This window comes from Cyclopterus lumpus, chromosome 10 (genome assembly GCF_009769545.1).
Source record: "Cyclopterus lumpus isolate fCycLum1 chromosome 10, fCycLum1.pri, whole genome shotgun sequence".
Lineage (NCBI taxonomy): Eukaryota > Metazoa > Chordata > Actinopteri > Perciformes > Cyclopteridae > Cyclopterus > Cyclopterus lumpus.
In genome coordinates this window covers 19,134,703-19,158,364 of record NC_046975.1, presented here as the reverse complement: position 1 = coordinate 19,158,364, position 23,662 = coordinate 19,134,703, and the positions used below count along the sequence as shown (strand labels likewise).

At 42.2% G+C, this 23,662-nt stretch overlaps 1 protein-coding gene across 1 annotated transcript in view; it reads left to right on the top strand.

Annotated features, from left to right (window-relative positions):
* The window catches only part of slit3 (slit homolog 3 (Drosophila)), a 220,022-nt gene that overhangs the window by 175,095 nt on the left and 21,265 nt on the right, over window positions 1–23,662 (top strand). The window contains 14 exon segments of the mRNA XM_034543991.1: window positions 1,463–1,537; window positions 2,963–3,106; window positions 4,315–4,458; window positions 6,845–7,008; window positions 10,476–10,608; window positions 12,233–12,301; window positions 12,438–12,495; window positions 12,497–12,510; window positions 13,861–13,932; window positions 16,506–16,577; window positions 16,665–16,747; window positions 16,871–16,951; window positions 17,985–18,109; window positions 20,389–20,486. Coding sequence (XP_034399882.1) covers window positions 1,463–1,537; window positions 2,963–3,106; window positions 4,315–4,458; window positions 6,845–7,008; window positions 10,476–10,608; window positions 12,233–12,301; window positions 12,438–12,495; window positions 12,497–12,510; window positions 13,861–13,932; window positions 16,506–16,577; window positions 16,665–16,747; window positions 16,871–16,951; window positions 17,985–18,109; window positions 20,389–20,486 — 1,332 coding nt within the window.

Here is a 23,662-nt window from a genome sequence, read left to right as displayed (position 1 = left end):
ATAATAAGCTAATATTTCCACACAGGAATTATGAATCCAGCCAGAGGCTAAGTTTTTCCCTAATAAGGCTGATTCATCTTTAAAATGTAGGTGAGGGATGGAAAGCTTCTGCCATGGCTCTCACTGTGGTACTCATGGAGAATAGCTGCAGAATAAGGGACCACCAGAAGATGCAGGACGGTTGCATATGGAGTCGGTTGTCTTAATAGTGACTTCAAAAGTGGCTGCCACTTTTGGATAACTAATATGTCAGCATCCCACAGACCATTAGACCCCGATTCCCCTCTCGCTTTATTTCTTTGGTTCTCCTTCTCTCTGTGAACTCTCACATCCTCCAACCCTCCCTCCTTTTCTCTCCCTCTGTTCCCAGGGTGCTTCATGTCCAAAATATAACCTCGGTCCTTCATGGTTGGTTAGAGGGCGCATCAGAGTTTCGACAGTGTTGACACCCTCTCTCTTTTTCTTGCCTTGCCTTTTCCTTAAAAACACAACCAACCAGTGGCTTTTTGAAGGCCACACACACGCACACACGCACACACACACACACACACACACACACACACACACACACGCACACACACACACACACACACACACACACACAAGCAGCCAGTTGTGCCCCGTGTAACCTGCCTTATCAGGGGAAATCAGGACTGTGACTGAGCTGAAGGCCTATATATTTTTTACTTTCTTCCTGTCTTTCTTCTCTTCCCACTGGCCACAACAATCCTTGACTCTGGCCTTGTGAGTGTGCAATGAGTATGAAGGAATCCGTTTTTGGAGAATTATTTGCACTCAATACATTTGTACTTTTACTACATCACAAGGTAAAGAGATTGCAAACGTGTTATCTGTACTCTTTGTTGTTTTATCTATACAGACTTTGCAATGTTATTTCGGTTTGGCCTCATCCAGGTGGATCAATCTTTAAACTCCCCCTGAATCTCATTAGAAAGTGTCCCCTGCAGCTGAACTTTCACTTTCTTTCCTTGATTTTTCTCACTCTGCCTCGTTCACACACACACTTTCAGACACACATACACAAAGAGCATCCTTTTTTTGCTTCACCCTTTTAGTACAAATTACCTCAATAAAGCAGATGTCGAGCTTCCTATCTCTCCAACGGTTTTCTCTGGGCTTAAGGGCAATCTGGGTATTGATGACCGCATAGAAAAGATTAATTGTTCTTTTCCCTCTTCTCTTTCCTCCAGTATGTTTAATTATTCTTCGCTCCCCCCCCCCCCCCCCCCCCCCCTCCCTCTGGTTTTGCGGCACATCATACTTCAATGGTCACTAAAGGCCTCTTAACCTTCATGCGGTCATCCCCCCTCACTTGCATCCGCTCTCTCTCTCTCCATCTTGTGTGTGTGCACACGTGAATTTGTCTGTATTGACTTCAAAGCAGTTTGTTTTCGTGAAATAATTAATGTCTAACTAAATTCCTCCATCATTCTCTCTTTAGGCGGTTAAACGACAATGAGATTGCCGTCCTGGAGGCAACGGGGACATTTAAGAAGCTGCCTAACTTGAAGAAGATGTACGTATTTGTTTTGCATTTATTTATTCATTACATCATGCATGCATTTACACAATTCATCCCCTGAAAAGGAGGTTGAGAATCTTGTTTTTAATGGCATTGTTTTATATATTGCTGACAGAGGACTGAAGGAATCACATTAAAATTAAAAGGATGAGGGTTTGAAAAAATAACAACAGCTGGATGTGAACAGATGGAACTTTGTGGAGGACAGAGTTGAGGGATGCAAGAAGAAGTAGAAGTGAAGAGAGAGGAGGGAAAGGAATGAGGAAAGGTAATAGAGGGAGGGCAATGGAAGACAAAGAGGGGAGGACCGAAGCAATAAACAATAATAAGGAGGGAGGAAGGGATGGATTAAGACAAGAGTGTTAGGATACATACATGTAAAGTGGCCCGAAGAGAACATTTGAGTGACATGAGTAAGGGAAGGAGTAGCTGGAGACAGGTAGGAGGAATCGAGGGACAGAGAGAGATGGAGATTAAGGAAGGGTGGGTGGAAGCTATGGAGGAAGCGAATATTAAATGGCAATAGAAGATGGGCCTTTGGTTCAGATTTACAGTCACTCCTTATCTACAACCTTGTCTCGGTTTGTGTGTGTGTGTGTGTGTATGTGTGTGTGTCAGAGCGAGATAGAGAAAGACAGAGGTTGATTTATTGGAGAGGAAATTGCTAACCATCTAGCAGTGTCAGTGACAATATAGATTGGCTAACACTCATTTCCATTTTCTTTCTCTCAATTCCTTTCCTCTTTTCTTCATCTCCTCCTTTCCTCTCATATTCTCCCTCATCCTTGCATCTGCTATGCTATACTTTTTATTTTACTCTAAGTGTGTCTGCAATCATTTCATTTTTATACTTTCCCTCATCTACTTCTTACTCTTTACCTCTCCTCTCCTCTCCCATAAAGCTGATAAGAACTGATAACACAAAACTAGCTATGAATAAAAGCTACAGTAGTTGTGATATCTATCATCTCAAGTTATTGTCTCTGTGGCCAAATGCTCTCTTTTCATTTTTCTCATTATGTGTGCAAGGAAGAGAGATGGTAATCATTTCCAGTTGTCTGTGACCACTTGTCTCATTTTCTTTTGCGTGTATGTGTGTGTGCTTTGTAGTCTATAGATTGATGACTCTAAGCTGTTATATCTCTTGTAAAAGACGAGGATATTAAGACGAAGGAGAGAAGAGTTAACATTTATTAGTGGAAGGGACATGATTGATTCTTGCAATTAAACTGGGAACATTCTGGATGTGTGTGTGTGCGTGTGTGTGTGTGTGTGTGCATGCAAACACTTCATATGTGTCTGCATGTGGTTATCCTGCAGGTGGTTATCCTGCCTGTACTGTAGTTAAATCAAACATGAGCAGAAAAATAATTGGGAAGAACAGCCTAATCTGAACATCCTAATTTGTCCTTCCTCCAGAAACCTAAGCAACAACAAGTTGAGGGACATCCGTGACGGTGCCTTTGACGGAGCGGTTGGCGTTTTGGAGCTGCTGCTGACGGGGAACAAGCTAACTGGACTGCAGGGACGCATGTTCAAAGGCCTCAATGGCCTGAAAACGCTGTAAGTCTGGTTAACATTAGTGTGTGTGTGTGTGTGTGTGTGTACACTTAACCCCACAAGTCTCCATGTTCCTCCCACTCTGCGGAACGCTAATGCTAATGAATTTCAAATATGTCAAAGTCTGTTTTCTCCTTTGACTAAAAGCACTATATAACGAACAAAGCAAGAGCTTTTGATGCACAGGTCAAACACAGAAGCTATGAAATCACCTGAAACCTACCTTTCAGCTATTTATAGCTTAGTTATCCTGTTTACTGTCCTGTAAAAATGGCCAGCTAATGTCCTGGTCGTGACGCATTAAACCGTGCGGACTATGACTTATGTTAGCATCTGACTTATGGTGGGCTTCATTCACTTTTTTCTCTCCCTGATTAAAGAGATGACCAGGATTGTTTACTCACTCACCCCTGAAATCAAAGCTGATGACAGCATATTGTTGCACCGACCATAAACAGGCTAGCATCCAATTAGGGGTTACAGGATAGTGTACGAAATCATGAGCTAATGTTGTCTGTGTATGCTCAGTAATGACTAACTAATGCTATCATGTATATATATAAATATGTATATATATATATATATATATATATATATATATATATATATATATATATATATATATATATAGTATGCCGGCTAATGACTCTCTAATGGCATCATGGCTCTCTCTGTATTATGTTAAGAGGCTCCCTGCTCCAGTAATAGCCTTGCTAACTAGGTTAGCCTGTCCCAGAGATTGCTAATGCTAACTAACTCAGTTAGCCTGGTCCCACATGACTGCATGTCAAAAGCTAATGTCATATTGCAGACTCTGTCACGGTTGTCTGGGGACTGGTTTGAATTTACCTCTGCGTTCTGTCTGTGTCATTATAGGCAATGCTCCTTACGTCCTCTTTGTCTCTTGTTATCCAACCAAAGTTTGTACATGTTGTATTTTTTTAAAGCAACTGTTTAAAAGGCAAACTGTTTCATTAGCCACAGGGCAAACTTTAAACCCATCTGTTGAAACAACATCAACATGAAAAGTGCAAAGAGGATAATACATTCTTGAGTCGTCAGTTTATTGATCAAGCTTCAACAAACCTGATTTAAGACTAAACATGATAATCTGGAGTTTGTGCTTTGGAGATTTTGTTGTGATCTTCAAGGTAAAACAAAATGTGTTTAGCTTTTCTGAGACTAAATATAGTTGATACGTGTGTTTCCAGAATGCTGCGGAGCAACCAGATCAGCTGCATCGACAACAGCACATTCACAGGTCTGAGCTCGGTGCGTCTGCTCTCGCTGTACGACAACAGGATCTCCAGCATCGCCCCGGGAGCCTTCTCCACCCTGCACTCCCTGTCTACCATGTGAGTCTCATCGGACAACCTTTCTCTCTCTTCCTGCTCATTTGCTTGGTGTTATTGTTGATGTTGTTGTAGTTTTTTTTTACATTTTCATCCAATTATTCTTCTCTCAATGTGTGCAGCAATCGCTTTTTGTCTATCTTGAGATCTGACAGAATCTCAACCGTCTTTTGTCTCTGCTTCTTTCTTTATCTCCTCCTCTTTCCTCCAACTTCTCAGAGTATTGCTCTGCTGTGGGAGTTATCTACACACACACACATACGCACACACATGTACACACATGTTGCTCTCTGGACGCTGTTCTCCTCCCAGATGCTCTCCATCATTATCGACTAGATTGGTCTGGAGCCCAGAACATTTGTTATCAAAGCTAAATATATCTCAGCATCTGTATACACACACACACACACACATGAACACACACACGAACACACACAACAGCATCTGCAAGCTTGTTTTTTTAATCTTTCTCAAGATGAACACACCAGCTGCAACCAAGATATTAATTTTTGGATGGCTTATTTGTGTTTTTGGTTTGAATATGTCATTTTAAATAGACCTTGGGGGACCTTGGTTATGTGGGTGTGTGTGTGTGTGTGTGTGTGTGTGTGTGTGTTTTTGTGCGTGCATGCGTGCGTGTGTTCATCCTGTGCAGAGATGTACAGAAACAACCGCGATGAAGTAAAGTTGTGTACTTTCTTCTTCAGTCTTCTGACCAACCAGATGTGACGGTTGTAAATAATAGATTTTTTTCATCTTAATAAAACATTACAGGTTGAGTTTTATGTCTTTTTTTCCCCCGTGAGCACACAGACAAACCGAGCAAAAAAAAAATAAGAAAAAGAAGCCTCCTTGCATCCTCCCTACTCTCACTTTCTTTATCCTCCATGCTTCCTTCTCTTGTCCTGACTCTTGTTCTCGCTCTCCGTCCTGCTGTGTACCTGTCACCTTCCATTCAAGTTTCTACTTGGAGGAAAAGGTGCGAGACGAGGGAGGAGAAATGGGGACGCGGGGAGAGGGAGGATGGATGGACGGCGTATGCATCGTTGCATAAACTTGTTGTCTCAGTAGGGCTGTTGGTGATTATCACGACAAAAATGGAACGATATTCTATTTTCATCACCCTTGTCATTTTTCACATTTTTCATTTTCTTCCAGCATCAGTTTTCCATTGGCCTTGCAGTAACACTTGACTGTGTATGCAACACCCGCCTGCTGTGAAAAAAAGATGCATAGTTTTTATTTCTCGAGCTTCCCTTCTTCACGCCTCCTCTTTTCATTTCCTTATCTTTCCTCTGATTTTCTCTCCTCCTCCCGCTCTATTTCTAATATCAGTCTCCATTTGTATTGCATTGTTTCCCAGTAGAGTTTCCCCGTTTAATTAAAAGATTAACACATTGTTACGGAAGGAAGGGATTTAGCACACGTCTGGATGCCAGGCAGCGAGGTCAATTAATTACAAGGAGATGAGGAAATAACTTGTTCCCTATCTGTAGCAGCAAACCATTAATATTGTAGCACAAACAGCAACATTCAGGTTTATTAGTTCATCAGACAGAGTGAGAGGAAAAACGTCACTTGCACATGTCTTGACACGATTTGGAGACGTGCCATCATCAATAAAGAGATATGTGTGATTTGTTATACTGCTGAAAATTGTATTACCTAAATTATCCTCTTATATTTTCCGTCAATCAGCGAAAGGTATATTCATATGGTTATACCACCCAAAATGGACATTCGCTGAACTGTATTGAATTTAAAGCAGCAGTTAGCTGTGAAGAAAATATGTGCTGCTGGTGCCTCCGAGGCCCCCACCGAGCATCAATATTACATGAGCAGTGTTACAAAAGCAACAAAATGCAATGAGGGTTGATCAAAAATTGATAAAATGTACAGATAACCTTTTATTTTTTCTTTCTCTCTTTCACAATGTCTCACTCAAAATGAATAAAATCAACTAATGACCTTTTCTGTTTGCCTTTCTTTTGTTCCCCGTCTCTCCATTTCACTCTTTGTCTTTTTATTACTCAAGTGCACCAACAAATAATATATGTGGTTTGCAGTGTATAAACCATACAAATTGTAATAATAATAATAAGTATTATTATAATTGGGAATGGTTCATGAATAAGTAGGTGATCTCTCTCCTTTGTGTCTCTTTTTTTGTTTTGTCTTCTCTTATTTTGTCTGTGTCTGCTCAGAGTGTATTCATCAATATTTTAAATGAATTCCGGGAAAACATTTATCATCATTTTGCCATTAAGAATTATTCATATTGTGGAAACATGTAGTGTATGAAATGTAACTTCAATTGCGTCCATGTTCAAGAGGCTTCCAATACGAGTGACCCCGTTAAAAGTGATTTCTTTCTCTCTCTCCGTCATAGCAACCTCCTGTCCAACCCGTATGTGTGTGATTGTCATTTGGCCTGGCTGGGTCAGTGGCTGAAGAAGACCAGGGTGGTCAGTGGAAACCCTCGCTGCCAGAAGCCCGCCTTCCTGAAGGAGATCCCCATCCAGGATGTGGCCACACCAGACTTCACATGCGACGGTGAGCCCATCTCTCACTCTGCTTTTCTTTTTGGCTCCATGCACATAATTGGAAATAACAATGCTTACACGTGAAATATTGCTGAAAGAAGATTGCCAATGAAATTGTGTCGTGAACAACACTTGAACATGTATAGTGCTGGGATGCCAAGTTCCACAGGATGTGCAGCTAGCATTAACAATGACACTGAGTGTCAGAAAAACCAGGAAGGCCACAGCCTGAAACCTGAAAGAAATGGCACGTGTCACTCAGAAGCCATGTGTCCTGAACAGATAAGAGCATGAGTGATAGAAATACCGAAGTGAATGATATCAAGGAAGGTTGTTTAATGGTTGGTGATAATGCACAACACTTTTAATGGAGTATGTTTCATCAGGAAGGAAAGTAAGACTCTAATGAAATTTAGAAATTCCTGGACAAGCCACAGAAAATACTATTTATATCGGGACAACTGCATTGCCCAGAGTGACATACAATGAGTGCCCTAATGTCCCAAAGGAAGTAAATTGTTCTCCGGGCGAACTCTCTGTTATATCAATTCAAACTTGTCACATCCTCGGGTTCGTCGACTCTTTTTGTTTGCACTGGACTCAGCGGGGTATTGTGAGGACAGAGTGATCCGTAGCTACTGACAAACAGCAGCCGTAGATGACATCAGCGTGTGGTTTCTCCAGTGACGTTGCCGTTACCACAGCGATGCCTGCCTATTGCAACTTAGGCCTTCCTTTTGGCGCCAAGTTTGGCTCTGCTGTCGATTACATCTTTGTTTCTTTTCCTCCATTTTGCTGTCTTAATGGCTTTACACTTTAAACTTTTTTCGATCTCCCCTTTTTCAATCTTTCCATCTTGTTGCACCCTCTCTCTCCCCTGCCTGAGTTCCTTAGAATTTATTACACTTTTCTAATTTCCTGTAGCTGTGCTGCAACCATTAACTGAAAATGAGTTTGGAAAGTAGTTAGCCTGCTTGGTCCAAGTAAGGAAACTGTAAGATTTTATCAGATCTTAATATTCATTCTTGCATCTTGTGCATCTTGCATCACACACACACACACACACACACACTACTACATCTACCTTCAAACTCACTCAGCTGCAGACATATAGATTTGAAGGACTGATACTGCACTCAAGCCTTTGTACTTCCATCCTTGTGAGGACCTGACAATGGTTACATTAAATGTCTAATCTGCTCTCGATGCTAATCCCTATTCTAATACTAGAGAAGAGCACTCAGTAGAGTGAAGTGATCTTTGCCAGGTGGGTCTTCCTGTCCCCTCCCAAACAAAGAAGAGTTGAATCTCACTCGGTTGTCCCTCCCGGCTTCTTTAGAGTCAAAATGTCTGTGAAGATAACAGAATGGGGATTTATTCATCTCGTATCGTGCCTCACTTCATTGGACTCAGTCTACAGATGCTCTGAAAATGAGTGCTGATGCTAGTTTGTGACCTGGCTGAAATCGCTACTGAAATAATTGTTGTTATCAGTGAGGAGTAATAAGTCAATAACATGTTTTGTTTTTTAAATTGTGAGTCAACCGCAACCACTCGAGATCCTTGAGCAAACAGTCATTAATGTGCAAAAAAAGATATTAGTCTGATGGGTCAAGTTGTATGCATGATCAGCCCTGAACAGTTGGATAGACGGATACACACACGCATGCACACACACACACGCGCAACTTGTCACATGATCTCCCCACAGGCTTACGCCTGGTGGAGCTAATCCAGGGGTGACACCGCCTCCACACTCTGACGGTGTAAATCTCAAACTGGTTCTCAAATATTAGCACGAACACACACACACACAGAGAAACAAGTTCCCCTTGTCCAGTCTATTTATAGTTGAGTAAAATGACTGTTAAGTTGTCGAAAGTCAGCCGGGGGGGAAAGGTAAAGTTAATTGAATTTGTGAGAAGATATTTAGCGCACATTTAGATGTTAGTTCAATCAGCCAACTGTGGAGTGAGTCAGCCCACGGCTTCACCTCCCTGTGGACTCGGCAGCTAAACACATACACTTGCACACACTTCTCCACACACGGCCACGTAGGCACCCATTCGCTCGACATTTCGACATTTAATTAGAAAACTACAGAGTGAAGGAGGAAATGGCCACAGGACAGGGGGAGATAGCCATTTAACAATACTAAATGTGCAACTCATACACTTATACATTAGACGCATGTATATCATTGCAGCCCATGGCAGTATATTGGCAAACAACACAACCAAACACAACACAACCACGCAGCCAAGTATGAACCGACAGTAGATGAGTGTAAACTTGGCCTCTCTCTTTCTCTCGTACACACACATAAACTCAAATTGCAGTTGTGTTATGATTGGCTTAGTGTCCGGTCGTCATTATCCTTCATTATGGTTTTAACTCGGCTTGTTTCACATTTAGGACCGCAGTTCAAGTACATGATGCAGCTCTAAATTGAAGCTGTGTGTGTGTGTGTGTGTGTGTGTGTGTGTGTGTGTGTGTGTGTGTGTGTGTGTGTGTGTGTGTGTGTGTGTGTGTGTGTGTGTGTGTGTGTGTGTGTGTGTGTGTGTGTGTGTGTGTGTGTGTGCGTGTGCGTGTGTCAGTCAAGTAAATGGAGGGCGTTTTTAGCCAAGAACAAATCTCTAGTCTGTGTTCCTTCTTATCTCTAAGTGTTAAACGATTATAATCGCTCAGATGTTTTCAGTCCCCGCCATATGTTTGTGTGCACGTGTGTGAAACATAGCTGCACAGCCTGAGCAGTCTTTCTCACAGACCAACTGTTCAGTTTACCAAAACCATTGAAGAAAAAGAAAAAAACTGTTTTTCCAAGACTGAAGGTGTCAATTCAAAGCCGAAAAGCAACATGGTTTCCCGATCTTAAATAGAAAGGTTTGTAATATGTATATTTATTTGGATAATAATGATCTCATGCAGTTGTTTAAGAGCATTCTCATCTTGGTATGACAAAACAATGCAGGAAGTTTAGCTACATGACTGCAGGGGACTTTTCCAACATACTGCAGGCCAACCCATCAACATCTGGACAGTGTTTCTGCAGCATCATCGGAGGTATTTTACCTTCACTGTGACTTGCCTGCAGGTCCTGAACCAGATGTTCAACCACACCGGGGTAGCTGATTTTAGCTGCCTCTGGTCATTTGAAATGGATTGTAAAGTACTTTAAAAGTGCTGAGTTGAATTGAACCGACCAAGTAGCACACTTACAGTTCAGTCTTTTTCTCTATGCATCCCACTCTCTCTCTTTCTCTCTCGGTTTCTCTGCCTTTGTCCTCCCTATTCTCTCCCTCTTGTTTGTCTCAACCTCATGTCCCTCGGTCAGACTGATTTCCTTCTTCCTTTTACCTCCCACTGTTGCTCTTGTTCTTTTTCTCTCACCTCTGTCCCTTTTTTTAAATTGCCCGTCCTTCTCCGTTTCTCTTTGTCTGATATCCCACTCTGTGCCCTCTCTCTCTCTCTCTCCAGGTGCTGAGGATAATGGTTGCCTTCCTTCGTCTAGTTGCCCTGACGTTTGCGCGTGCACAGACGGCGTGGTGCGATGCAGCAATAGAGGGCTGCGCTCTCTGCCCAAGGGCATTCCCAAGGACACCACGGAGCTGTGAGTCACGCATGCACTCTCACAAAGACACGTACAACCTCAAGGATGCACACGTTCACTTTTGTTCAAATACACAGACTCGAGAGCCAATAAGCATACGGGCAGACATGCACATGCACACAAACAGAAATGGGCATTGCTTACTCTCCACTGAAGTCACAACCACGCACACACACACACACACACACACACACACACACACACACACAGTGCTGCAGTCCAATATTGATGCTGCAGTTTGCCCGTTGCTGCTTCAGGAACTAACAAACCATTCAGTGAATACACACAAACGCACGCACACTTGATGGGATTATAGGCAAGTGAATGTTGCATCTGTTTGTGTGTTTGTTTGGATGTTAATGTCATAAATCTACGAAGCACGGCAGATATTTGAATCTATCTACAACACACTGTCTCCAACATTATATAGCCACGGAGAGAGAGACTGTAAGCACAAATACTTATTACTTATTATTTTCCTTACAATATAAAAAGAAAGACTTTTAAAATTATTCTGTCTTCAATATTATAATGTTATAATACCAAAGATACCAAGGAGAAGAAGCCACGGTGAGTGTGTGTTTGTTAACTTGCCCCACACACACTCACCAACACAGAGGGGTCAGTAGGTGGATGTTGTATATCTGCAGTGGTTGGAATATGTGTGTAACGCTACATGTTAACATGTTGAACTGCAGGTTCACATCCAAACACACGCGTTCTAGTCATCTTGTCCTTATTTGGTCGTCATCAGTGTACGAGCTAACTTTGATGTCAAAACAATGTTAACAATGTCCAAAAGCAACATTTACTTGACAAAGAGCTCTGGTCTGTTGCCCTACATGACCTCTCATATGTATGTCCAGACATTTGAGCCCACATGGCGTCCTCTTTTTTAATCTCTTTTCCCATTGAGGAAATGCAGTCAAATAACAAATAAAAAGTTAAAGATGAGATTTTTGGTCTTCTCTAACAAATGTTTAGCTTAACAAATAGTGCTTAATTTAGTGATCTACACGTCCTACTGTGTCCTTGAGCTTGAGAATATCCCAGGCGCTTCACAGCAGCCCACTGCTTCTAAAATGTGTATAGGAGGTATATAATGCATAGGTAAAATTACTGTACAATCGAAATTAGATTTAAGTTTAATGAGCACATTCATGTCTGTCATTTTTAAAAAAAAGCTCCTGCACAGACGAGCTGGGTGGGATGAGATCAACTTTTGTGTTGAACTTTGTCGAGTGCCACGCTAGATGTTTAGCCAATCCGCCTCCTGGCTCTTGCTCAGCTGAACTTTTGCTTTATTTCTGACACCATTTAATTTGTAGCTGATCACATTCACAAAGAACACATCAGCAGATCATAAATATGACCTAAAAGACTTCTCTGCTAAATGTATACACTGTCTGTGCCATATACATGTATTTGAGGTTCTACGGCTCATTCCTCTTCCCACCAACGCAGTCCAAACTCAACTCACATCGGCCTTTTACGTCCCTCGTCTCCTGCACTTTTCAATCAAACCCTTTATGTGTTATGTTGCCATTTTCTTACCGCCATATGCCTGTATCTCTGTATTAATATATGTAATACATTCTACATTAATATGCACCTTTCCCTGCAGTTACCTGGAGGGTAATATGTTGGCAGCTGTGCCCAAGGAGCTGGCGAGCCTGAGGCAGCTGTCATTGGTGTAAGTACCCCTCACACAACCTTGAATACACATATCTGTGTGCAGACAGTGTGCAAACCCACAATGCATCTGTTCAGTATGTTCGGTGTGTGGAGTGTTGCCTGTGTGCACTCACTGCATCCTTGTATCTGCACAGGGACCTGAGCAACAACAGCATCAGCATATTGGCCCCCTCCACCTTCAGCAACATGTCTCCAACTAGCCACACTGTGAGTTTACCGTGGCAATGAAGACACACATCCCCACACATGTGTTGATGGGATGTGTGCGTTTGTGTGTGTTTGTGTGAGGTTAAAAACCACAAGATAAATCAGTGTTTTCTTCTCTTAACTTGATTAATCCCCCTATCATCTCGCCCCTCTCTCTTCATATTTTAAATGCTTTTTCTTCTCTCCCATTTCTTGTCTGTATCTTCTGTCCTCCTTTTACCCCAAATACTACTTCACTCCTCTCCCTCCCTCTCCTCCATCTCATTTCAAGCTTCTCTTGTATATTCTTTTTGTATCGTCTTCCTCCTTCTAACATGTGGTCTATTGCCTTTCTTATTCCTTTTTAAAATTGGCATTTCACTTCTCTGCTACTCACTCAATGAATCTGTTGAATTATAATCTTCTGTAGAGCCTCTCAAATCCCCTCTCTTAAATACTTTCCTGCCCTTCTGTCCTACATACAAATTGTCTTTATATATTAAGTCTTTTTATTCTTTCTTTTCTATTACAATGATTTTACATCAATTCGGGGGATTTTGTGTGTCCAGGGAAAGTACATTAGCTCTTTTCCAGCAACGCCCAGTTTTTATATTTCATAGAGGTGCACTCATTCACGCCTGGGAGCTGCCCAGTGCAACTACAGGCCTCTACTGTTAGCTCACAGATAGCATCAGTGGAACACTTGCCGAGTTAAATGCCTTGCTCAAGCACACATTGCCAAGAGTTGAAGAGGCAGAGGAGAGTGTTTCTTTTTCCAAATCAGATTTTCTGAAAGGCACAAGTAGAATTTTCCTTAACAACAATGTAGAGAGTCAAACCTGTTTGGAGCCAATGTTCTAGGCTACTGCTGTCTTCAGCATAATCATCATTATATAGTATAACTAAGTCTTAACAAATTAAAAACTCCTGAAACTATATCTTCTTTGACCTTGATCAGAATGCTGTCCTTAAATGTTTGTCTCCTTAACCTTTATTCATCACTAAACTAAATGTGTGGTTAATTAGTAGAAAAACATCCTGTGGTGTGGGAGCCTCATTTCTGCCTTCGACAGTTGTGTTATTTTTGTATCTCTTCTACTTCATTTGAAATGTGACTCATGTTTATTTCCCTTTGTTTTACCCACAGCGGCTACAGGTTCTGTGTTAAAACCAAATCTGCGTTGTCATCTCTCCTGCCCTCCCCCTTCTTTCTATCTCTCCATTATTTTTACGTCATCAGGGATTGCACTCTGAAAGACAAAGATAACATCATTTTAAAATACACAAACAAGAAAATAATAGTGCGATGACGAGCAGCATCCTGAGTCACAAAGTGCGTGTTGTGACCTTGTTGATGTCCTCTGTGTTCAGCATCCTGAGTTATAACCAGATTCGCTGCATCCCGGTCCAGGCCTTCGACGGGCTCAAGTCACTTCGCCTGCTGTGAGTAGCGAGCTTCATCGTCAAGTGCCGCAATGGATTCAATATTCAACACTCCCGTTGCAAGTTATAGCGCTGAGCTAAATCAAAGTTTAATCACTCCCCCGGTTCCAGGCCGAGTGCCATGTTAAGACTCAGTCACAAAATGTGTCACAGCCACCCAATCATTTGTTGTTTCAGGGTACTAGAAAGATAAAAGTGACAATCTCTCATCTCCGTCTTTAATACTCCCTCGTCTATCTGCATGCTTTGTCTCTCCCTCTCTCTCTCCCTCTCTCTCTCTCTCTCTCTTTCTCTCTCTCTCTCTCTCTCTCTCTCCGCCCAATGTTGTGTTTGATGGATCGACCTTCAGCCTCTGTTTCTCTCAGTCATCCATCTGGCTGTCCACCCTCTGTCTCGCAAGCTTGCACGCGCACACACATGCGCAGTGTGAATATTTCTGTCCGACCATCCTCTCACACACATACGACCGGCTGCACACACTTTCAGGACTCAACGACAGCAGAATTACTGCCAAATAGCACTTTAATATGTAAGTTAACAGGACACTTGTTCATCACTGCAGCAAGGCGAGAACTTAAATCCTTAAAATGTTCAGGAGGCGTTATATTGAGCATCTCTTAAAATGTCAGTTTACCCAAATGACAAGAAAAATTATGCCTTTTACAACTATCCGCCTCTGAGATTTGCACCTCCTCTCCAATATGATGGAGGTGAAGGAAATTCCTCTTTTCATGAACAGAAGATTTGAACAGCAGCATGTATTTTGCTCTGGATAACAATCCACACCAAGATTATTTTGTTATCACCAAAAACGCAAGAAGGTTTGAAAGGTTTGCCTATATATTATTTAACCACAACCTGGTTGTTTTTTAGAGCCAGAGGCTCTCAAAAGTAAGACATTGTCCATAATCCCTGATGTTTTATATCGCAAAGACAATGCGGCTACTTTCCCCTTTTGCTTTACTGAATAGTGCACACTGTTGGTGGGAATGTCTGAACGCTGCTGCTGTGGTTAGTTAAGAGGTTTGTTTGTGGTGTCAAAAGGTTGAGGCTGAGGATGTTAACGTTCTAGTCTTATTGGCTTTGAAATTAAAAAGGTAAAGATCTGTTGGTAGAATGTCACAATCATTACATGACAGTCATTGATGAATTTTTTTGGTATTCTGTGTCGACATTTCTTCCCAAACATTGGCCACCATTGTTTGTTCAGAAATGATTCATCGTCAGCCAGCTTTGCTCCTGGCCCTTCGTCTGTATAGACTTTATCTCTTCTGAGGCTTTCACCTTGCAGAACTTTAAGTCATTGGCTGTTTGGTGTTTTGTTTCTTTCCTCCTTTCCTCCTTTCCTCCTTTCCTCCTTTCTTCCTTTCTTCCTTTCTTCCTTTCATTTTAGTTGATGTTGCCTTGGGGACTGATCTCTCCATGCCCCCGCTTAGCAACTGGTTGCCAGGCAGCCATCACTGTCACTTCCTCATTACCCACAACCTCCTCTGGGCGAGCCTTTGCGCGGGGGCTGTTAGACCACCGTACATAGATGCACACACAGACACACACTGTAACTTTGCGAGGATACACTTTAGTACACACTGACCCAAACATGCACACACTGAATTATGCACATAAAGAAAAATCTCACACACACACTTTTCCAACAGTGTTGGTTTGATAGCTGTCGCCTGCTACAGCCCTTTGCTCTAATGGAATGTGAACTTATATCCAGCAGGCACTCAAATGGCGAGACACAAAGGACACACTCACACACTCCGCACTCTGAGCCCTCGGAGACGAAAGTTTGTAGCACACATACAACTACGCGCACAAACACGTGGAGAAAAACCCAAAGGCACAAAACAGAAAATGCACATGCTCACACCGATACACATCACAGCCTGCAGTTTGTCCCTTTGACACAGAGATGATTTTTTTTCAGACACACACAAACACACACACACACACACACACACATAGGCACCATAGTCTGGCTGATGACCATATGAGTTTATTTTCCATTCAGAGACCAGGACCAGCTTTATTGCCCGACCATGAAAATAAGCGTTCTGTTTATTTTGTTTTATTCTTTCAGAAATATTATATTTATTTTTCCATTTTCGAAAGGGGATGATGGTGTGTCTGCAGCTGAGGGGGTCACAAATCATTTAAATAATGTAGCAAGCAGCTCGTCAGGGTTGGTGTATTCGTTTTTTGAAAAGCTGGTGTTAGCCAGCGTGGCTGTCGGGGTACTTCTGATATGATGGATATCAGGCAGTATGTTTGTTTAGATAGTCATTGTAAAAAGAGCCATGAGTGCTGTCATCTATGAGTTAGCCTTAAAAGCAGCTTCCCCATTTGAAGCCCAGTCAGTTCATACTCGCAGCTAGTAGCTAGAACTGAAGTCAAAGGTCAAATTTGCGTTCTTCTCCTTGCAGCAAAAAAAGGGATTATAAAGAGTACATATTCAAAATAATCCACCACAAATTGGAGTTAGCAACGGGTGAAAAGTGACCTCTTGAATTTGTAACAAGATCATTTTTTTGTGTTTAATATTCATGTACGCCTCTCTCTCCCTCCTCCAGCACTCTCCATGGTAACGATCTTTCAACCATACCAGAGGGAGCTTTCAACCACCTCACCTCTCTCTCCCACCTGTGAGTGCAGCTCCGTGTACCTGTTTGTGTGTATAAGTGTCTTGGATGCAGGCGCTAAGGTTTACACTTTTAATTGTGTGTGTCTAGGGCTCTTGGTGCCAACCCCCTGTACTGTAACTGTGACCTGCGCTGGCTCTCTCAGTGGGTCAAGGCTGGCTTCAAAGAGCCTGGTAAGATGGACAATCACCATTGAGATGCTGTTAGAATATCTGTATTTTTAAAATACGACATGTTGTCTGCTGTCATGTGCATTTCATATTGCGTTTATGTGAAGTTGATTTGTGTCTTCGTAGGCATCGCTCGTTGCACTGGGCCTCCTGATATGGCCGACAGGCTACTGCTCACCACGCCACTCAACAGATTTCAGTGTAACGGTAAATATTGTCCTCTTTACCACCCCCACCTGTTAGTCCATACATACCTGTGTTGGCACTGGATTCATTCTTGGATTTAATCAGATTAGTGCACTGAAAGGTGGAAAACATGAGTGAATCATTTCTGTGTTAAGACTCTTTAAACAGTAACTGAACCGTTGTCACATTATCCTGACTTAAGAAGTTTGACCCTTTTACTTGTTTGGATTGTTGAGGTATTTCATTCTTGACCTTGTAGCGGTCCAGTGGAACGATCCAGACTAGTAGAAGAAGAAGTAAATGTGTGTGATCTACTTCCACTGCTCTGGGTTTTGTCATCAGGCAGTCTGCTGGCCAATAGTTGGACTTTAATCCAGTCTCAGGGCGAGTTTCAGTGTTTTAAGTGGGCTGCCAATGGTTTGATATTTAGTCCAAAATCATGCAGGTTATGAAATTCACAAACTGTGAGTGTGAATGTGTTTCTTTCTCTCTGCGTTTTAGCTGTGTGGTAGAGTGACCTGTCCAGGGTCCAGCCCAACTCTCACCCAATGCATGCTGGGATTGGTTCCAACAATATGGAAGAACCCCTGCTCTCAGACCAGAGGGAAAGATAATTTATTAGTAGACTTTTTTTAAACAGAGGGAAAAAGACATCTTGAACGCAATGATCCTGCGTGTACGAATAAACTGTAACTCAGAGACATGTATGCAAGGGAAATAGCTGGTGTAGGTTTTTCCATGAGAAAGTACAAAGTGGACTGTGACTCAGGTACTGAGATCACACACTTGTGGAGGTATAGAGGGACCTCCCATCATCACCCTAAATCAAATATTCTCTCCGTCCTCTCGCGTTGAGAAAACAAATCACTTTTATTGCTCTCCTAAGCTCTTACTTGTCTTATCCTGTACGGCCTCTTCTTAGTACACCATCCATTACATGTAGTCTGTGGCCGAGCCTTTTAGGGCAATATAACTAAATACCCCCCCACCCCCCCCACCACCACCACCCCCCGGTCTTCTTTCTAATCGCATCTGCTTCTGTTTTCTGTCTCAGGTCCAGTAGAAATCAGCCTGATGTCAAAGTGTGCCCCCTGCCTGGCAGAACCCTGTCAAAACAATGGCACCTGTGTCTCCGATACGACTGGATCCTACCATTGCACCTGTCCATATGGTTTCAAGGTGAGCCACTCGATAGAGACCCTTAGCGTGGAAGGGGGTAACCGTAGAGGACGTGCTTTTGGTTCTTAGTCTACAACAGAAGCCAGCATTTTTTCGTCTCAAAAGCACGGCAGTTAACTCAATATTAAATATATCGCTGTGAAACCAAACAATATTTTCTCTCTATTTTATTTATTTTTTAAACTCTGTGGTCCAATGTCAATGTATGTTGTCTCTTGTATTTATTTATTGGTGTGGTAAGTCTTGGTTGTTGGGTTCAACACCTCTACTACCATCCACTATGAAACTGTTGGAGACGTTTACAAAGTTTCTCATCAAGAGCGTAAATATAGTTTAGCAGATGTGGAAGCAGAACAAATCAATCCTTGAACCTTGACAATGTTGGTGCCATGTTCTTTCTCCTGATCCCTAATACCGGCAACCTCCACCGTCACACAAATAACCATTATGTTGAGGGTTTCTCTGTATTCTGAAGCAAAAAGTGTTGCTTTTGCCGGCCAATTCTATGAATTGGCCGCATGAGTGAATGATGGATAGTCACGCTGCGTACGCCTGTGGTATTAGCAGTATTATCAGGCTTAGCTTCGGCCTTGCATGCATAATGTATCTACCGATTCATCAATAGAGGAATGATGACTGCAGCTGGCTGCAAACGAAAAAAGTATTGACTGATCAAAAGACCGAGGGTGTAATAAGTGTCAAGACTCCTGCGTTAGGAAAGACATGCAAATCCACTCGCGAGGGGGCGATTTGCATTTAAGGAGCGTGTGTTTAATGTATGCGAGTGTCTGCATATGTGTGTGGATTACCTACCAGATTGTCTGCATGTGCGTGTAGAGATCAGTGGGTTCAAGCGTGTGTGTGTGTGTGTGTGTTTAAAGATACACTTATCATCTCATGTGCACACACACGCCTCATGACCTTTTTGGCTGTTACAGGAGGACAACGCTTTGGTCTGGCTTTTTAATTAAAACATCACTTGCCAAGGTCACAGACTGGGAAACACTGTCGGGTGTGTGTGCTTGTGCCTGTGCACGTTCATGACTGAGTGTATGATTTCCTCTCTGTCCACTGGGACAACGTTAATTAAAATGTGTAAGCGGAATCAAAGAAGGAGCAGCAGAGAACAAAAGAGGGAGAGAGAGAAAGAGCAGGAGAAGAGAGGAGGAAGTGAGAGAAACTCTTCAACTACAGGAGAGAGTGACAGAGGTGGATTTCTAAGAAAAGAGAAATTGGAAAGGGTTAAATGGTGAGAGAGAAAACATCTGACAGAGAGGGATAGTTAGCAAGAGAGAGAGGTAGAAAGAAAGAGAAAGTGAATAAATATCTACGGTCAATTTAAAAAAAAGAGAAGAGGAAATAATTAAGATGGATGGAGAAGGAAAGCAAGAATAAACGTCCTGTTCTCCGCTTTGATCAGAGGAAGTGGGCGTGTTGGCGGCCAAAGGTTTGGTGGTTTGAAATTAAAACTACAGCCACAGGGCTCGATGTGGAGAGAGAGAGAGAGTGTGTGTGTGTGTGTGTGTGTGTGTGTGGGACTCTGATACATGATACAGTTCCTAGGGCAAGCTGTTTATTTAGAAAACAGGTGTGTGGTGAGAAGAGCAATGAATCAGTGCAGTAGGCTGCATCACGCATGTATAGCACACACACACACACACACACACACATGTGAGCTGATTACTGTGATTGTGCGTAAGAGGGAGGAAGAAAAATAAAATAAAATGAAAGCTCATTGGGAAAGTTGAGCAGTTGCTTAGGAAATTGCTTTATTTTAGATTAACCAGGCAGAATGCATTAAGTCAACCCTCTATCTCTCTGCAGGCTATATTCTTTCACCACAACTAAAATATTATAACGGCTGTGGTCCCAAAGCAGAAAATTGGCAGTTTATTACAAGGGCACTTTTCTGGGCAGACACATATGCACATATATACATATCAAGTATATATATGAATAGGATTACCTACCTGCCTAACTCCTTTAATATGAAGATAAATACTGTTATGCACAGAGACGTTCTCAAGATCCACCGCATTTTAGTCACAAAAGTTTAATCCCTCAACAGCTTCTCACCACATAAACACTCACGAGGAATTTGAACCCTTGTCGCTGGTATGGAAGTGCTTTATCTCCACACCATCAGCATGCAGCTCATTAGCTCAGTTTTTGCTGTTTGTCTGTGGAACCAGAGGGAGGAAGTATATCTATTATATAGGGAAGTAAACATGTCCTTGTTTGAATAGTGAATTCAAATTATTAACTTTCCTCTCTTCCAGGGTCAAAACTGTGAAATACCCATCAATGCCTGTATTAGTTTTCCGTGCTCCAATGGAGGAACCTGCCACATTCATCCTGGCCGTGAAGACCACTTCAGGTACAGATCTGTGGTTAACTAATGAGGCGTATAAAGAACTGCTGGTTTTAAACACTGTGTGTTTGTGTGTGTTAATGCAACCAACTGTCTGCCTGTTTTCAGTGCAGTTTCTTTGTGTCTTTCAAACCAGCATATGTTTGTTTTTATACTACATGTAAGAGATCTAGAGGAATAAAAGAGCAGTTTTAAAGAAGTCCTTCGGGAATCCATTCATGCTGGAGGTAAAATCGTATTGCCCTTTCCACCGTGCCGCCGCTCTCTATTAGTGGAGACGGTTTAAAAACCTCACCCTATATTCTCATCTGAAGTGAAAATTAACTTTACTCGGCATCCAGAAATATAGACAGCATGATTAGAGTAGACAGTCTTCACTGGACAAGCATCATCCGAGATAACAACTTACCTTCTCCTTATGGCGTGTGTGTGTGTGTGTGTGTGTGTGTGTGTGTGTGTGTGTGTGTGTGTGTGTGTGTGTGTGTGTGTGTGTGTGTGTGTGTGTGTGTGTGTGTGTGTGTGTGTGTGTGTGTGTGTGTGTGTGTGTGTGTGTGTGGTGTGTGTGTGTGTGTGTGTGTGTGTGTGTGTGTGTGTGTGGTGTGGTGTGGTGTTGTGTTGTGTTGTGTTGTGTTGTGTTGTGTTGTGTTGTGTTGTGTTGTGTTGTGTTGTGTTGTGTTGTGGTGTGGTGCTGTGTTTTTTGTTGTGTTTGTGTTGTGTTGTGTTGTGTTGTGTGTGTTTTGTGTGTTGTGATGTGTGGTGTGATGTGTTGTGTGTGTGTGTGTGTTGTGGGGTGGGGGAGTTACACAGGAAGAGAGGGACTGTCCAGAGGAAGAACACCCATTTGGGCTGCTCACTAAATCCTTGTGCCCTCTCTGATCTCCTCTCTCTCTAAAAGGGATGTTTTAAACTTATGTCTGTGTCCACATCAGAATTTCTCAACTTATTCTGCATTAATCTGTCAGGTCTCTGTTCCCAGAGTGTAAATGTGTGATATTTATTTTGCAGTTACGCACAAACGATTTAAAACGGCGTATAAAAATAATATATGCCTTTTGATCGAACCTCATTTGTAAGCTCTCGTTTCAATTGTAATATTTGAGAACGAACAAGGAAAAGAGGATTCTGTTGCATGAGCCCTGAGTTTAAACATAAGCATCGGTTCACCAGTGTGAATGGTGAATCTGTGTTTTGTGTTTCGGTTCGATACCATCCAGTTATACAGATTACTGCTACTCCTATTGCTAACTTTGCTTCTTTTGCCCCTTTACACAAGTTCATAATGAATATAGTGTAAACCCAATGCAGCAACATATATAACGGCTCTATTCTGACTGAATGAATGCACATGTAATTAAACTACTTCATATGAATCATAGAAAAATAAATCCCCCCCCTGAAAATCCTCAGCGAAAAAATTATAAAACATCACACAAAAAAATAGCTGTTAGCTGTGATTGTAAGCTAATGTAAAACATAAGCACACTCATTCATCTATATTTTATCCGAGGAAAGCTACACTCGCTCGCTTCCAGTAACTCCTGTTTCACATTCATACAGTTTCACACATTCACAACTGGGAGCTGCCCAACGCAATCACAGTCTGACTGCTGGCTGCAGAGCCGGGGGTCAAGATCGTCTCAGTGGCAGCTGTTGAGGGAGTGGAGCTGATACACCATCTCAAACTTGCTTTACACACTTTGGCCTCATCAGAACACGGTGCCAGGAGACGAAATATAACTCAAGTAGTGGACCACAGACCAAAAGTATAGCGACATTTTTGTAATATGATAAATTGAAAGCAGCCTCTGTATAGTATGTTTTTTGTTATTTAGTTCATTTTCTAACGAAACAGCCCTTTTTGCCATTTAACATGTTACACTCTTTAACACTCTTTGAAGGGCCAAGGAGGCAGACTTAGAGGTGGAATTGCTTCAAAAAACATATTAAATACTATACAATGTGCAAATTGAGACTATATTCGTGCATGCACTCGTGCATGTGGAAGCATGTCCCTGCAAAAGTTATCAGTGTCTCTCCAAAAAAATCCCCTCTTGGTCCCGGACTCATGACAAACAGCCTTTTTGATTGAAACAATTGTCATAAATATCTTATCCAGATTTCTCTGTTCCTTAACAAGGCCTTTGCCCTTCGTGAAGCTTTGATGTGCGTCTGGTCCTGCGTGGTTATGCTATTAGGGGCCTCTTCACCCTTCGCAGACTCCCGAAGCCTCAACTACAACGAATCATACGTGCCTCTTTTTTTGGCGGGTGTGTGATTGAGAGATGTGTGCTTTTTATTTTGCATGTTGCATGGAAGGTTTTCCATTTTTATTGTCCCAGCTCTGTGTTGCTTTTAGCTCTTCTGGCCAGCACATATATATAAATATATATTGATAGATATAGTATTATTTTTTTTATCAGTGGCTAATGGAGACCAGAACACAGATTAAAAGAAACTGGTTGTGGACTTTATGTTGGCTAGTCATATGACTCCAATGGGAGGTTGGTGTTGTTGGATGTGTAACCAGGCAACTGGATGCTAATATGTCCGCCACAACAAACGAAACGTCCAAATGTGTTCAACGCAGCTTTAAATGTAGATTTCTGAAACCAGTGGACAGATGTGGCGGAGTAACCAATGACTATCCTCCATGTGTGGGAAAAGCTAGTGACTGAGATAAGTGTCAGTGTGTGTGTGTGTGTGCGTGTGTGTGTGTGTGTGTGTGTGTGTGTGTGTGTGTGTGCGTGTGTGTGATCTATCATAAGGAGTTAACCGGACTGAGATAAGAAGAGGGGGAGATAGATCAAGGGCTGGAGAGGAGAGAGGAGGGTGAAATGCATCTCAAGATTTGGGGAGAGTGAGAGGGGGGGGGGAGGAAGATGAATGGAGGGAAGGAGGAGGCTTTGATAATTATTTTAGAGTTGCCCGTGTGTTTACTGTACTGCCATCAAACAAACAAAAAACAAAAAAAGTTAATCTCAGCATGTTTCTTTTTCATCTCCGGGCGGGTTGCTTTTGTTTTAGAGTTTCTTTTCTCGAGATGCTGGAGATGCTTCGGCTTCTGGTGTTCAGTAATGAAACATCCCCCAACAAGAAAGGCGGAGATGACATGAATCAAAGGGCTGCGTTCAAAATAGCTGACTGCCTCTAAGTTTTAGTGCAGAGGAAGACACAGAGGTTGC